At 39.9% G+C, this 17,536-nt stretch overlaps 2 protein-coding genes across 3 annotated transcripts in view; one reads left to right on the forward strand and one right to left on the reverse strand.

The window, feature by feature from the left end:
* LOC149311649 (GTPase KRas) overlaps window positions 1–17,536 on the forward strand; it is a 49,007-nt gene that overhangs the window by 16,646 nt on the left and 14,825 nt on the right. For both annotated transcript variants that reach the window (XM_089527566.1, XM_089527565.1), the window contains exons 3-4: window positions 4,663–4,841; window positions 9,368–9,527. In XM_089527566.1, the coding sequence (XP_089383692.1) occupies window positions 4,663–4,841; window positions 9,368–9,527 (339 nt within the window). The remainder of the gene's footprint in view (window positions 1–4,662; window positions 4,842–9,367; window positions 9,528–17,536) is intronic.
* Window positions 9,522–17,536, reverse strand: part of LOC149311650 (electron transfer flavoprotein regulatory factor 1-like) — a 29,653-nt gene continuing 21,638 nt past the window's right edge. The window contains exon 3 of the mRNA XM_089527567.1: window positions 9,522–9,939. The gene's annotated coding sequence lies outside the window, so the exon portion shown is untranslated. The remainder of the gene's footprint in view (window positions 9,940–17,536) is intronic.

The raw sequence follows: 17,536 nt of genomic DNA on the forward strand, positions 1-17,536 counted from the left end.
GGTTGCCATGGATCAAGATCAACTTGAGGGCAGTTAACAACAAAAACTGAGCCAGCATAATGCAGAGGTGGACTAGGACTCTGGGAGATCAGGATTTGAAATTATGCTTAATCATGGAAACTCTTTGAGAGATCTTGAGCAAATCACACTCTTTCAGTCTTAGTGGAAGGCAATGGCAACCCTTCTCAGAATAAATCCTGCCATGAAAAGCTCATGATAGGGTTGCCATAAGCCAGAACTGACTTGAAGACATATAATGATGAACACACACAGACAGGCATGCATCGCACATCCATTAGTAGACCAGTCTGATCCAGGGAAAGCGATTTGCTCTCGGACCCATTTGGTGGTCATTTTGGTAATTTATGGTATCTGTAGAACTATGCTCCAGCACAGCCTTTCAAATGAGTTTTGATTTTCCTTCTGTCAGTTTTTCACACTCATTCATAGAAATCAGAAAAGTAATGTCAGCATGGAAATTCCTGACTTTCGGTATTCAGTGATATATTCTCCTTCGCTACCTGTAATAAAACATACTGCAGAACCGCCAAATACAAAGATTGGCAATAGATTCATTAAATTAATCATTTATGCAGCACATGAACATGTGGAATTCATTGCTATATGTGTGATGGCCACAAGCTTAGATAGTTCTTAATGTGGTCTATTTATTTGCTTACTATATTTTTTCTCCTCCCTTCCTCTGAGGGGTTCTGCTCCTCCCCTCCTCCACGGGTTTCATCCTCACAACAACCTTGTGAAATATTTCAGGCTAAGTCACCCACTGAGAGACCCAGCATGGTGTGGTTTGAATGTTGGACTAGGACACTGGGAGACCAGGGTTCAAACCCCTGCTTGGCCATGGCAACCTCCTATGCTATGGTCTTAGGCAAGTCACATGCTCTCAGCCTCAAAGGAAGGCAAGGGTACACTTCCTCTGAACAAATTCTGCCAAGAAAATCCTGTGATATATTTGCCTTGGGGTTGCAATATGTCAGAAATGGCTTGAAGTCACACAGTAACAGCAAGTCATCCACCAAGCTTCATTGTAGTTTGTGAATTCTAACTTTAGCCTTACTCCATCATTCCAACCACACAGATATGAGGCTTGGATAGGCAAGGTGCAGGTGCACACCATGAGCCTCATCTATGTTTGGGCTCCCCTAAGGGCCTCCCCCAAGTTTTTGTGTGTTTTGTGTGTTCTATTTTTTCACTCCCAAATGATATATCACTGCCATTGTATTACCATGTATGGATGCAAGAGTTGGAGAGTGAAGAATGCAGATAAGAAGAAAATTACTGTAACTGATTTGAGATGTAGTGCTGGAGAAGGGTGCTGAGGATTCTGTGAACAATCAAAAAGACAAACAAATGGGTCCTTGAACAGATCAAGTCTGAAATCTTCCTGAAAGCCAAGATGATCAAGTTGAAGCTGTTATACTTTGGCCTCATCATGAGAAGGCATGATTCATTAGACAATAATGCTAGGAAAGGTGGAGGGAGTGGAAAGAGAGGAAGACCACATACAGTATTGTATTAGATGGATGGACTCTATTAAGGAGGTCACAGGTAGGAGTTTATAGGACCTAAGCAGAGCAATAGATGATAGGGAATCTTGGAGATGTCTCATCCACAGTGTAACCATGAGCTGGGATCAACAGTAAGGTATTTAACAACAACAAAACAATGTACCTCTAAACAGACTCAACCCCACCAAACTCCTGAAGACCTGGAAGTGACTTACATTTGTAATGTTTGGCTAAAAAAGTGGGGCAGTGTGTGGCCTGACAAAAGTATGTTAGAGGTATGTGAAAATTGACCCCCAACTTATGTGCTTCACCACCACTGGACTAGACAAATAAAGACTGGATGTGCCTACCAACAACTGTTAGAATAAAGCCTCCATGTACAGTTGTAATGTTTGGCTAAAATGGTGGTTCAATGTGTGGCCTGACAAAAGTATGTTGGAGGTATGTGAAAATTGACCCCCCAACTTATACCTATACCTCTGAATAATAGATACCAATTGGGGAGGATTTTGCTGTTATGCTATGCTGTTTAGTACCAAAATGATAAACACAGTGGATTTTTGATCTGAGTGACCAGTGTTCTTTTTTTGTTTGAATACTTCTGAGCTCAGAGTGAGAACCCTGTGGTGCTTTGCTTTTCTGAATGTCTGTACTTTAAATTAAAAACACTCTCCCTGCACAAGCTTTCTAGTCTTCCTCTTCCTAATGCTTGTTTCTGTGTCTGCAAAACTGTCACTTTGACAATACAATGTATGCAGTGGAATAATCTGAGAGTTTATGTCATACCTGTGAAATGCTCAAAGAATTTCTGTAGGTGTGTTATGGGTGAAAGGACACAAAAATCTTGGGCGTTGCCTCTGTGGTCTGCTTGCTCTCTAGTTTTATATAATTGCTCTTCTGTTCTGGTTATATAAGTGAGATGCTTTCAGTATGAAGAAAAAAGGGTTTGAAAAAACCTTTTCATGGTGCAAATGTGGGTTTAGTGGTAGCTGGAGTCCCATTGATCTGAATGGATACAGCATCATCTAAATGTACTTAAAAACCCAAATGAATTAAGCATAGGGTGATAACAGATGATTTGATAGCTAGTGACAGTGTTGTGCAGGAAAAGTAAAAAAATGAACCCAGTGATACTCTCTGCAACAGCTTGCGTTACATTTTGCAAGCAAAAGTTCAAGAACTGCACTAGAATTGTGTGCATTTATAAGCATTTCATTGAATTTGTGGTTGTTTCTTCCTTTTTGGTAATTTGGTACTACAGGCAGAGATAACATGGGAAGAAGAAGGATAGGTTCCTACACCTCAAAGCATAAGAGCAGGCCAAAATGTTTCCATAAATGTTTCATTCAAAAACATTTTTTTTAAAAAAATGCACATGCAAAAAATGTTGGTTGCAAAAAAAAAAATGTACTACTACTCTTTCCTCCTTTTCCTCCATCAAAGCACTCACTGTTTTGTTCTAAAACCTGGTTATGTTTTCTTTAAGCTAGACACATAGAGTTGGACAGAACCCAAAGGGTCATCTAATCAATCCTTTTGTCAGTGCAGAAATCCATAGCTGAAGCATCCCTGAGAAATGGTCATTTAAAAATCTCCCAATAAAAGAGAGTGAAGAGTCTCATCCTACCTGATTTGAATAATGCCTCTAAATCATATTTGCCTTCTTGTGTTAAGAGTTCAAGTGTATCTTTTTATTTCTCACTTGAATTCACGTGTATAGGGACATCTTCTTCCCTCAGCTGTTTCCTGCCTATTCTTGGATTCATATACAGTGGGCCCTTGGTATCTTTGTGGTTTGGTTCTAGGACCTCTCAATGGGTACCAAAATCTGAGGATGCTAAAGGCCCATTATATAAAATGGCAAAATCCATGTTTGCTTTTATGAATTTGTCTGTTTTGGGAATATTTTAAAGCCATGGACCCTATTGTCCCCACTACTTGGTGTCCTCTTGTCTTCTAAAAAGCTCTTGTCTTCTGCTGCAGGATTTAGTTTAAAGATCTCCTGCTCAGATTTGCCAGAATTCTACCAAATACCTTTTTATTAAATGCCCTACTGTTGGGAAGATAGGGAAAAATACTTTACTTGAATGACTGTATAAGTGAAAGTAGTTTAAACCAACTCTTGAATCTCTTGAAGCACAGTGTTATTTCAATAATGCTTTGGATTGTGGTGAGAACTGTTTGTGTTTCAAATTTTAATGAGTATAAATATATGTTTCAATATTTTTTATAATATATGTCTGCTCAAATGCTATTGTGACACATTTGTTGTAGTGTTTAGGAATGAAAAGGCTGTTCAGTTAGAAAATAATGCATGGTCAAGGTTTAGCACCCCCTTGAATTCTGAATACAAGTTTGTTATTTTTTCAATTGAATCTGTTTGTGTCACTTTTCCCCAAAGTCCCTTAAAGGTAAAGTAGTTTCTCTAAGTCTGGTAATTTGCAATTAGGTGTACAGCAGTGTATTTGTATTTTTTTGTTGTACTGGAATATAATGTACTTACATGAATATTCTGTTACCATTGTAACCATTTTATTTTTTGTGCTGGCTTTATGTCGTAATAAATATTGCTATTGCTAAAAATAATAATAATAAAAAATGCACATGCAAAAGTTCAGGTAAGCATTGTATAACTCAATTAAAACACGTTGAACCTTCTGGAGACCATGTGGAAGCTTCTTCCAAAATACATTCTTTTACTAGCTTCCAATATCTATGAATTTCATTTTGGGAGCCAAGCTTACAATATATATATTTTTAACATGCTAAGTGGATATAACTGATGAAGCAGGCTTATCTGCTGTCTCCTTTTCTTTCTGTTTTGCTGTTCACACTATTGACCTTATTGTGCTGGGAGCTGAAGTCCAAAAAAGGTATAATTTCCAGCTTCTGAAATGTACAGTTTTATAGGGCCAGAGGAACCCATGAATGCCAGATTCCCACTTTTCTCCATGGTACCAGCATACAGCCCAGCCAAAGCACAGCTCATCTCCTGGACTCCAGCCCACCACCTCATAGATCTGAAGGTGTGAAGGAGCCTTAGGATGTGATCATATTGGTGGTAGGAGTTTGAAATGAAGTGCACATGTGTAATCACTTGTGTTTGTTCTTTTTCCTTCCCTGCTTGTCTTAGGATTCCTATAGGAAACAAGTAGTAATTGATGGCGAAACCTGTCTCTTGGACATTTTGGATACAGCCGGCCAAGAAGAGTACAGTGCAATGCGGGACCAGTACATGAGGACGGGCGAGGGCTTTTTATGTGTATTTGCTATAAATAACACAAAATCCTTTGAAGATATTCATCATTATAGGTATGTTTCATATGTTTGATGCTTCGAGAGTGTTATATGACTGGTACAGTTTTACAGTCAAAAGAAATCATTGGCGGGTTACAGACTGCCCTCAAGCGGCCGTTCTCCCGCCGCCGCCATTCGCTGTGGAGGGAAGCCCCAGCGGCCAAACCGCGAGGCTTCCCAGCGCAGTGAAAAAGGAGCACTGAAATGGCGCTCCTTTTCAAAACACAGAAGTGTCGCCGCGAGGGGCGAAGCACGCCCTCGCAGCATCACTTCCGCTGTGATAAGTCTGGACGCTATGCGTCCAAGACATCAAAATGGCGGCGCCCATGTGGATGGGCGCCACCATTTATGACGCGCTCCGCGCATGTTGGGGCCAGGGCCAGTTAGGAAGGGGCGACTCTTCCTAACCCTACCATGCCCCTTCCTAACTCTAGCACGCACGGAGCGCGTCGTAAGTGGCGGTTTGTAACCCGCCCCTGCCTGGATTATCTGTTGTTACATCCTGGTCTACTCATGAGTTATTCCTGTCTGGAGAGGGCAGGATAGCAGATTGTGCCATTTTAGGCTGCAGGTGGCAAATATCTAGCTATATCTTATGTTCTTGCACATTTTTAAAACGGCCATAACTTTCTGCATGTCAGACCTCAAATGTGATGGTTTAGGTTCTGTTTGCCTCTTGCCCTGTGAATTTTCTCATTTCAGGGCAATTTGTTTTTTAAATGTAGGGAAGTATTTAGAAATGGTATTCCCCACTTTCAGTCTTCATAGGACTGGCCCATTCTGTATATTCAAAAGGTGTTAGAAATAAACTAAGATGGGAATGGAAATCCCTTGGCCAGCATGCAGTCCTTGTGGGCTGCAGACCCCTCTTACAATCTCCAGTTGAAAAAGAGGGATTGACTCTTGTGAAAGCTTCCATGAGCAATGGTTCTCCTCTTACTGTGTGGTGGGCATTTCCAGTGGTTCATCCCTCTCCTTGCAACCAGAAGTGAATTTTTATCACTTGCAGTTTTGTGGTGGTGGGATTCTTTATTTTATTCATTAAAATATTTATAACCCATCCTGTATCATGCAGTAAGAAATAATTTAAGAAAGACTAAAAATTTGACAAGTTGGGAAAGTTACGTCTGGGGGCTACAAGTCACATAAATCTCCAGTTAACTAATTTTCCAAACTGAACGTGCCCTGCCATCCAAATTAGTGCCTAGTAAAATCTCTTTGTGGTCTCTCATTGGAAACACTTTCTACATATATTAGTCTATATGCAGAGGGGAATGTTTACTAATGTATCTGTTTGCTTAACAGAAACAGAATTATGGCCTTTTAAAATGTTCCCCCACACAGTCCCCAGCTGCAGTCAGAAGTAGTGCAGGCCCAAATTACAGTTTTTATTTTTACCACCTCATTCTGCACAATATGTCTCAGTAGACACTTTCTGGCCCTCCCTTCCAGCCCCAGCTGCCTTAAATGCCTGTTAATTAGAATGGTGTTGAGACTAGAAATTGATGATAGTTGTGATTTACGTCACACAAAAGTCACCAAGCTCCGTAAAGAGGGACATGTGATTGCAGCAGACCCTTCTTTAATTGTTCAGTCAAAAGCCGCCTTTGAGTTATTTTTATCTGGGCTTCAGTACTGTTAGATCACAGGATGCAGGCCCTGTTTAAAGCCATACAAAGAGATAATGAGAAGACAAAATGATCCTAGTATGCTCCCCCTCACCTCCCCGGCTCCCGTTGCCACCCAATCCAGCCTTTGCTGGATAAAATTGCAGTTTTGCCGCTGTGAGCCTGTGGATATGCCAGATTACTGTGTGATCTTATTGTATGAAACCAACAAACAAAAAATGTAGTCTTATTGCAAAAGTTAAAGTTGTTCTGAAGTGATTATTGTTATCCCAGCCAAATAATTACTCTCTTTGCCATTCAAAATGTGATTCTGTGAAAGGTAACTGATTGGCTTACAAGTTTCTATGCTCTTCCTAAGAAGTTATTTATTAAATCTCTTCTGTTTCAGTGAAGTAGGGAAAGCCAAGTTATATAATATAAATCTTGTGTGTGAACACAGTGGTCAACTTGCTTGACAGGTGTTGGACATTCTGCTGTTTGTGCACAGCTATAGGAGGGTGGTTTGGGGCCATGGCTCTTTGGCAGTGCCACCTTGAATCACCTGTCTCTCCTTATCTGAACCTGTTAGCTCTGACATCTTCAGGATGTCAGGAGGGGGCCTTTTCTCTGTCTCACTACTTTTGCAGGCTTATTTGGTGGGAACAAAGTTGGGAGGTCTTCCCAGTGGTTGCTCTCAGACTTTGGATGTCCCTCCTTAGGGAGGCTAGGATGTTTTCCTCCTTGCTTTCCTTCCTATTCTGTCATGCTTTTCATAATCGACTGTGAATAATGTTGTGCTCTGTTGTTTTCTTGATTTATTTTTTTGTCTTTTAAGCAAATTTAAATGGTTTTAAATCTACAAATTGTTTAACTGTTTTTCCAATAACTTCTGTATTTATAATTTTATTGATATTTTTGTAAGCCACCTTGAATCCCATTATTGGGGAAAGATGGGATATAATTAAAATAAATAAGTGAGAAAATGTCGACTCTCGACCCACATGCTATTCCAGGGGCATTTGTTTGGTCTCCCAATTTGTTTTTGAATTTTTTTGTTGCCTTCCCCAATGCTCTTTGAAGATGTTGGGGCACTTTCACCATGTTTTTGCCACTTGGGTCTGTTTAGGGTTAGGAGAGCCCCCTTCCCCCCAATAGGAAATTACTGGAAGTCGACTTCCAGCTGCAAAGAATTCCCTTCATGTGCCTAAGGCAGCTGAAAGATTGCAAAAAGTAGGACAAAATCTCCCCCTCCAGTCGCTGGAGACCATTTGGGGGAGCAAATGCCTTTCAATTATTGAGAGGGTGGAGAGCAGCGGGTAGCACAGTCCTACAATGTGCTCAGGGGCAATGTAGCCCCTGGTAGATGACCACTCATGATATAAGGTCTGTTAATTTATGAACTTTTAGGCTCTACTTAACTGTAGGTGTACTTCAGTTAATAAAGCAGATGTTTTCCTGTACATTACTTCTTTAGCAGAACATTTGGTACCAGAGATAGAAATAACATAGGAAAATTAGAGCTAGGCTTCCATACCACATGTGGAAGAGTACTTCCACATTTTTCACCAATGTTTTTATTCAAAACTAAGAGGAGGCATATGTGAAATGAAACAACCAGACCAGGTAAGCCTTGAATAAGTAGACAAAGATATTTTGAACCTTCCAGAGACCACTTGGAAAACTTCTTCCCAAATACATCCAGAGATGAGATTTTTCTATCAGCAGCCTTGGCTTTTATTGGAGAGATTGTGTGTTAAGATGTATTTAATACATCTGAGATCCTATTAAAATGGAAGATGCAAGAATTCAAATCTTGGGGTTCTCAATTATTTCATACTTACATGCAAGGAGAAGTAATTATAGTAGTTTTCTTCCCCACTGTGGGAGAAAATGAATACTCCTTCACAATATTCTCCCCATATCCATATTATTTCTGTGCAGGAAAGAGTTTTCGGCTGAGAACACACAAAAAGTGATTTCCTCTGCAGAATAATTCCTCCACAGCACATTGGGATGTTCAAATGCCACAAGAAAACTGCACAGAATTCTTGATGCTCTGCTGTCTTCTTGATCAGGTGTCCCAACTGTTTGGAAACCCATTTTTCAAGCTAGGAATAAATAATTATGAATATTCTTTTCATTCCTAGTTCTACACACAAAACAAATATTATTCAATTGCAGTGTCTTGTTGATAGCTTGCTCATGGAATGTATGAAATCAAATCTTTGCAGGAAATCAAACAGATAAAGTTAGAAGGACATCTAAGGAGTTTATCACACGGGAGGAATTTCTCTTAAATTTTTTTAATTAATTAATATATCTTTATTTTACAAAGCTTGCGTTTTTACAACAAGATAAATTTTTACAACAAGACATTTTTACAACAGGATAAATAAAAACATATATCAACCTATATCAACAAGCTATAAATCTTATATATAGTAGGCTTACACCTGATAACTTTCCACAAGAAACTGTATAATTTTATCTTTTAAGAAAAAATCTTATTCCCCTATCTCTAGGTATGAATAAAAAGGTTTTATTTCTTGTAAAACAAAAGGAGTAACAGCTCAGCAGAATTTCTCTTAATTTCGAATGAAAAGAAAGTGGGGCCAGAACGCATTCCTATGAATTTGCTAGTTCAGCGAATTTACGTGAATTTGAATTGCGTTCGAACTGACTTTCCATTGCCTGAAAATAGCTTGCCATTGCCCAAAATTGCATGTGGTAGTCTATCACACAATAACGTTAAACCCCATGATTGCGTTCAGATTGCCATTGGATTATACTTCCAATTTCCCTTGTCTGATAAACTAAGTCTTTCCTTTTTCAAACCTTTTCCTTTCCCCCTTATTTTTATTAGCACTGTTTTATTAGCACTGCAGGAATTCTTTCACTCCTAAAGTGGTCTCTTGCTTCTTTCCTCTTTTTCAGAGAACAAATAAAGAGAGTGAAAGATTCTGAAGATGTCCCCATGGTGCTAGTAGGAAACAAATGTGACTTGCCTTCCAGGACTGTAGACACAAAACAAGCTCAGGACTTAGCAAGGAGTTATGGAATACCTTTCATTGAAACCTCGGCAAAAACAAGACAGGTAACCTTGGAGGGTCTGAGTCCTGGTTTATGTGAGTGTTTCAGACTGTAAATGAAAATAAAGAATTATCTGTGTGAGGTGAAGAACAAAATATTCTGCTAAATGTTTCCCTGTTTGCAGGAATCCTAAGAACAAATAACTGGAAATCGATGGTAAAGGCTGTTCTCTGAGTGAAATAGTTGAGATGCAGCTTCAAGGTGGTTAGCAGAAATTTCCATTTTATTCAGTTGTGAAAACTAGTTAGCACATCTGAGATGACCAATGTTCTTGTGAAACCATTTTACTACAGTACCTGTAGCCTGGCCTGGTGGGAAGCTTTCCCCTGACCTGCACTAGATCCTCTTTTAGACATCTAGGGTTAACATGGGAGACAGGCTTCTGGATGGCATGTAAGTCCGAGTTCTATAGTGTCCTGAAAGAAATGGAAAGTAAGTTAAATCTTTTGTGTATTGAGCAGGGCTCTTGATCCCTGTAACTCCTACTCTGTGTCCAGCCAAACACAACTGCAAAGCCCTCTTCAGAGCTCCCTGCTCAATGTACAAAGGTGGAACTTTTAGGCACTTAGGGATGATTTGGAAAGCCCTCTTCAGAGCTTACTTGTTCATTCTATCCCCAGTTTTAGTTGTATTTGGGTGGACACATGAACTGGACTGTAGAAGACTACATACTGGGAGGAAAAGTTTCTAGTTTAGACCTCTTCTTAACATGGCATCTTTCTATGTGATGTATTTTTCAAGTGGGAGAGTAGTTAGATATCTGTGTCCCCCCTCTTCCATTAATGGTATGATCAGAGCTTGGGAAAGTTACATTTTCGGATTACAACTGCCTGGATCTCTACGTTGGCTCAGTATTCTGGGAGGGGTAGCCCCCAAAAGTAACTTTTCCAAATTCTGACATGGTACAGCATGATCTAGATAGTTTTGGCCTCAGGTTTGCTGTAGTGTAAACTGCATTTCTTAGCAGCCCAGTTTCTATCAGGCCCAGTTTCACCATCATATGAGTGCCAATCTGTACAAGTCAGAGGCAAACAAAATACAGCCCTCTAGGTGCTGTTGGCCTGCAATTCCCAGAATTCCTTACCATTGTCTTTTCTGGCTATGGCTGATGGAAGTAGCAATCCAATTATATTTAGAGGACAACACTTTGTCCACTTCGGTGTAAGCATTATTTGGTGTCTTGCATCTTCTAAAAATGTGATTTTCACATGTTCTGGGTCTGAGTTCACAGTAACTCCTCATGGGGAATGGATTTGGTGTGGATTTTACCATTTCATGTTCACACTCCTGAATTTTAGTCCTAAGAATGCACACAGTCTGCCTCCAGAAGCACCAGTTCTTTATCAGCAAGTGCCAAGACAGTGTTTTTGGACTATTTTCTGTGGTCTGGGGGGGAAAACAGAAATGTATAGGGTTCAGAGACCTGACTTAGAAACACTTGTCAGTTTCTTTTTCTAAACCGCTGAAATAATTTTTGGCGCTGATCAAACAAACATCTGGCTGCTCCGAGTGGCAGGATGTCACATCTACAGGATTGTCAGAGTTATTTTTAGAAATTGCCATAACAGCAAGAGTTATCTGAATGTTTTATCTCCAGCTGCACAGTGAATGGATTGTATAGAAAAGTAAAGGTTGGGCTTTGTTTTTGGATTAGCAATGTAACTGAGCAAGCAACATGCTGAATATTACTAGTTATTGCAAATTTGCCTGTGTGGTATCACTTAACATTAGCTATTCATACATTACAAAAGTAAATATGGAAATGAATGAGAAACAGCAGTAGCAAGGGTTGCTTGGGAACTGTTTTGAATCATTTTCATATCCTAGGCTCTAATTGCCTGACTTTGTTGTAGAAATTTCTTTAGTTTTTCTTCTTGTATTCCTCTACACTGAAAAGAAATTGTTAAAAATGTTTTATCAGGTATGGTATATTGGGAATGTGTCCAGGGCTGTGTATACACACTGCACAAAGGAATAATTTGATTGCTAAGTACAGTACTGGAAGTGTAGAACCAAGAGGAGTAGCTAGCCTTCATGGTTTAGGGACAGGCTTCAGAAACTATGGCATGGCTTCCTACAATGCATGCATGCCATCTAGGAAAGCAGATGTCTCGATTTGTACGCAGTGTGCAAAGATTTAATCTAGCTGAATGGGGGGAGATTCAAGGTAGATTGAAGGAACAACTTCCTCACATATTACATAGTTAGACTGTTGGATACACTACCACAAGATGTAGTGATGGCTGCCAACTTGGAAAGATTTAAAAGGAGATTAAATACATTTCTGAAAGTAAGAACCATTGCTGCTAGTTTGCATGATAATGTATTGCTTCCAGTATTAGAGGCAGTATGCACCTGCGTACCAGTTGCAAGGGCATGGAAGTTGCAGTTTATTCATGTTCTGTCGGCAGACTTTTCATGACTAACTGGTCATAATGTGAACATGATGTTGATATACCATGGCTGCTCTTGCGTACCCATAACAATTTTCTTACTCTTTTTGGTGGGAGATGGAAAAGGGATATTAGTATAGAATAGACAGGCAAAGGAGTCCTATTTGCTCTAGACCTCCAAATGCACACTGTGGTGTGTTTGCATTTAAGGCTCATGATATTTGTTTCTTAAATGTCCCTACTTCCCCCTTTTGCATGAGGATGAGGGAAGGAGAGTAAAACATGACTCAAATGTATAAATTACACAAGTAAAAGACCATCACTGTCATCCATCACAATCATGATAGATTAAATCTTTTACACATACACTTCAATATCTTCCACAATTTTTGCTCAGTTCAGAATTTTCTGTATTATTTGCAGTGCACAAAACAGCCCTGACTATATTTCACATGACTATGGTGCTTAGGCTCCTGTGTGTGTTTTGGGTGTGTAGTGGGATTTGATTTAACACACTGCTTGCTGAAAGATTGTCACTTGATTTGCTCCATATTAGAATCATCTTTCTTTGCTCTTCTGAGGGCATGTGATTTCCACCTCTACCTCTTTTTGACTCCCTTCACCCTGTTTTGATGTTTCATTTCCTTTGGGCTTTTTAAAAGAGGCAAACCAAACGTTGCATCTCTTGTCTTCAAATTGCACTTTGGTGACCCCATTGCACAAGGGTAAAGTCATTTGCTGCAGAACCAGAGTGTAGAAAAGTTACTTTTTTGAACTATAACTTCCAGGATTCTCACAGTCAGAATCTGAACGAGGGGGATATGGAATCAGGAAATACTAGACTTTTAACCCCCTCCCCATAATGCTTGCAGTCCCTAAGAGAGACTTTCTTTCAAACTGTGCTGGAAATCTATGTTGTTGTTCCTGCACCTGTTGGTTTGTGTACATGCACACACACGTGTGTATATATAGAATTCAAAGACATAGCTGTGTTAGTCTGGAAAGTCAGCATGCAAAAGACTCTTGTAGCACTTTTGAGACTAATTGAAAGAAAGAAGCTTGTAGCATAAGCTTTTATAGTCTTGAGCCTACTTCATCATAGTGTGTATATCTAGATCCAGTGACTTGCAGAAATGTTCACACTCCCTTTAGTGAATGTTTCCACATTTTGCTATGTTACAAACTGTAATTGAAATGTATGTAATTAGCACTGTTACCAACACTGTGGAAATGTCAAATATTTTCTTGTTGCTGTTGTGTGCTTTCAAGTCGTTTCAACTTATGGCCAACATAAGTTTTCTTGGCAAGTTTCTTCAGAGCAGGTTTGCTATTGCCATCCCCTGAGGCTGAGAGTGTGACTTGCTGCCCAAAGTTACCCAGTGGTTTTACCATGGCTGAGTAGGGTTTTGAACCTTGTTTTCCAGAGTCATAGTCCAACATTTAAACCATTACACCACACTCACTCTCAGCAAATATTTTACTGTTTTACCAGAATTTTACCAAAGTAAATAAAAACAAGCTGGAACTTGCAGGTTACTTAAATAGTGACCCACCCCCCCCCCCCACTTTGCTGTTTTGCAAGCCACATTCTCCAAAAGTCACATAAGTAGCTAAATTGCATCCACCTTTGTGCAGTACTAGTGTCATGTGATCTCAGATTGAACAATTGTGTATCTAGAAGTTCCCAGACTTTCTTGGAGAATATATCTAAACCAGTGATTCCCTGACTTTAGTCCTCCATGTATTTTGGACTTCAACTCCCAGAAGCCCCAGCTAGTTTGGTCAGTAGTCAGGAATTCTGGGACCTGAAGTCCAAAAAATTTGGAGAACTAAAGTTTGGGAATCACTGATCTAAACAAACACCATCATGGAATTATCAAAACAAGTCTGGGGAATATTGTGCAGAAGCACCAACCAGGGTTCGGTTATTTTAAATTCCAAACTCTGAACATCCCCAAAATACCATTAAATGCTTGATAACGAAATAAAAATAATATGGTTTGACTGTGACTCTGCCTAAAGTAGTCTATCTACCAAACTTGGTGACTTCGTAAGAAAGATGTCAGTCAGAAAGACGGAACTGGTAACTCTACAGGAATTGGAGCGATCCTCAGCTGAGGTGGGAGAAAAAGTCCATGGGACAGGTGTCACAAAAATGTGCCACAAACCTGGGCTTTATAGAAAAGTGGCAAGAAGAAAGGCATTGCTGAAACAAAGCCACCTATCTCAAAGTCACTTGGGAATTTACAGAAAGATGTTATGGGCAGACACATCAAGTATATGGAAGAAGATACTCTGATCTGGCGAGGCCAACATTTATTTATTCATTTTTTGGCCATGCCACAAAACACCATGTATGGTGCAGAGCCAGCAGTGCTCACTGCCCTGAGAACACCATTCTCACAACGGAGCATGATGGGTGGTAGCATCATGTTATGAGGGTGTTTTTCCTTTGCAAGGAGTAGAAGACTGTTCAGGATTGACGACAAGATGGGTGAAGGCAAATACAGGGCAGATTCTAGAATCTAGTATTCTGTTTCCACTGGTGGTTAGATCCTAAGGAGACATTTACTTGTCTTCCTTGTCAGAAATACCATGTAATAGTTAATGAATGCTATCTGCTAGATGGTATTTTTGATGAGGATAACAAGTAAATGTTTTTTTCAGGATCCAGCCACCAGTGGAAACAGAATACTGGGATTTAAAGACAGTCTGACAGAATAGCCACCTCTTGAATATTTCTTGCTTAAGAAAACACTATGAAATGCATAGGGTTGCCATAAGTCGATAGGCAACTTTAAAGCACATGTAGACAAACAAAGATAATGAATGTTCTGGGCATACTGCCAAAACAGCACCTTGAAACTTCTGTTCCTGAACTTGTCTTAAGCCAAGAACAGAATAAAAAACCCATATAGCCATTATCAATAAGCCATTGGCTATAACTAATCATATGTGCACATATACAGTAATTACTCCTGATAGCTTAATCATAGTTAAACAATAAAGTGTGTGCTGTAAGATTGCATTCCTTTCTATCCCCTCACTTTGGAACACAAATCCCCTTTTCTACCTATGCCCAGAAGCTTTAACTGTATCTTAAGGTTTCTTTGGCAGCAGCATTAACCACAGTTTAGAGCTAATCACGATTCCTTCTTAAAATGGGATTGAAACTAAGAAGGAAATTTCATTAGCCCTAAGTATGGTTAGCAATGTAAGCGCTGATATAATGTTTAACTAGAGTTGAAAGCTAGCTAGCAAGATAAATTTTCAAGATGGAAAGAGCTTGAAAATATTGCCATTTCAGGAATTCCATTTCTGAAACTCCCCAAGGATTCCAACAAGTAACTTTTCAGTGTTCTGCACAATGGTGATCATAAAACATGGCAGAGTTAATCACTGCTCATAAGCCTTATTTGAATAGACTTCCTTTATTATTCTGTGCATCACTAGGTCAAAGTATCCTGTTCCTATTATCTGAAGTGAAGGGGAGAGGACCCCACAGTCTTCTGATAAATCTATTATTTTCTTCTATGTGAAAGATTTTGCAGAGCTTGCAGGGAAAGTTACATTTTAGGGTACAGCTCCCAGAATCAACCAGCTTGTAGAGTGGGAGATTCTGGGCATTGTAGTCCCAAAAACTAACTTTTCCTAGCTTTAGATCAAGCTGTAATGCCAAAGCAAACTTCTCTGGGATGAAGTTATCATGCCAAGGAAGCAACCGAAGAGGAAATTCAGTTTATTTGTTTTTCAAAACAGCAGCTCTTCAGCTCATCCTGGGCACGTTGCAAACTTTGGTTAAAACTGAAGAAAATTTGCTGCAACATGGGGAGAGGGATTTGATAGTTTTTCAGAACATGCAAGCTTTTAGACATAACTATCTTATATCTCCTTTTCATTCAGTATTCAGGTGGCTAAGAAATCATTTTAAGCTCAGTTTGAAGGTGTTCAAAGTCCAAGGGTAATGACTGCTTTGGCTTTGTGGCTGAAAAAAGATGTGGTGCTGAAATGCTATTGAAAACAGATCACTTTCTATATATGTTTCCCTTTCCCTGTTAATGTTTAATACAGAACACATTATATAGCAGGGATAGGCGACTCCATAGAGGCCAGGAGCCAATCACCCCCCAGACTCCCCTGAGAGCTGCACCCCGCTCATTGCAAGCCCAAAATATCTCAATTTTCCTCAGCAGTCCCTCAAAATGCTTGCCATTTTGAGAGGGACTGCAGATGGAAATTGCAGTATTGCAGAATAGTACATGTATATGGGCTGGTGGTGGTGGTGTGTTACCTTCACATGTTTTCACACATTTGAGAACTTCTTGGGTAGTCTGGGGCAAAGATTGCCTAGAAACGACATTCTTTTTTATTATTGGAGACGTTGGGGTACTGATGGGGTAGCTCCAGGGATTATATGTAGTGCATGGGCTGCACCATGCCCACACCTGCCAAACAGTAAATTTCCTTACCTCTTTAAACAGCAGCCATGTTAGCCCTGTTCAGACATTACTCACTTTGCATCCACACACAAAGAAGGGAACACCTAGCTCTTCTTTCTCTTTTACTACTTTTCTCTTTTGGAAAATGACAGGTTTGGAAAGGAGATGTTTCTGTTCAGTCAGCAATTCTCCAAGCGAGTAAGGATGCTTGCAAATCTAGATTATTGCTCCTGTTTGAGGAACTTCTCTTTCAGACTTAAATGTTTTCTATGTCAGAAAAGGGAAGATACAGTAGAGGAGGACAGGGCTACATGTTCCCTTCTTTGCCCATTGAATCAAAATATATATGTAATGCTTGGCAAAGGAATGGGAAGACCGGTAAAGGCAACACAACACAAAACAGGCAGTCCTGAATATTTTGCAGGGCTGGAAAGAACACTTCATGGTTAAAATGTAGTTCCACCCTGTGTATTTTATGTCATGGCTATGCAGGTCCAGTCATAGTAAAGACTTCAGTCAGGGAGACTTGCATGCTACTGTTTTCACATGGTAAGAAGCTTGTCTGAAGGAGCCCTCGTGTGGAGAAAATTGTAGATTACAGCAACAGGAGAATGTGAAAATTTAGCTTCAACTGATCCAGAGGAGGTAAGAAATAGAGAGTGTATAGACCATCAAGTGCACGGGAAAAGTTACTTTTTGTAGACTAGACGTCTCAGACTCCCCCAGCTAAAATGGCCACTGAACAATTGGGGGGGGGGATTTTGGGAATTGTAATACACACACACACAAAAGATAGCTTTTTCCAAGCTCTACCTTTAGTAGAGGATTTTTGCAAGCTAGAGACCATCTGACGTATACATTCACCTGCAAGTGGGGAAACAGGAACACTTGGGGCTGAATTGAATTTGCTTGGCAAACTGATTTAATGTGGGATACTTGGGAACACTGTCAGATGGATCCATAATTGGTTGGAAAGACATGTTCAAACAGTCATCATCAGTGGCTGTGTTTCAGGCTGGAGCAAAGCATCAAGTGGAGTGCCACAGGGTTCTGCCCTTGGGCCATCAGTCTTTCTTTATCAGTGACTTAGATGATGGATTAGAGGGAATCTTTATGTTTGAAGATGATGCAGAACTGGAAGGGGTAGCTAACAGATTAGAAGACTGGAACAGAATTCAAAT

This window comes from Sceloporus occidentalis, unplaced genomic scaffold, assembly GCF_023333645.1.
Source record: "Sceloporus occidentalis isolate IW3139 unplaced genomic scaffold, rSceOcc1.0.p SCAF_5, whole genome shotgun sequence".
Classification (NCBI taxonomy): domain Eukaryota; kingdom Metazoa; phylum Chordata; class Lepidosauria; order Squamata; family Phrynosomatidae; genus Sceloporus; species Sceloporus occidentalis.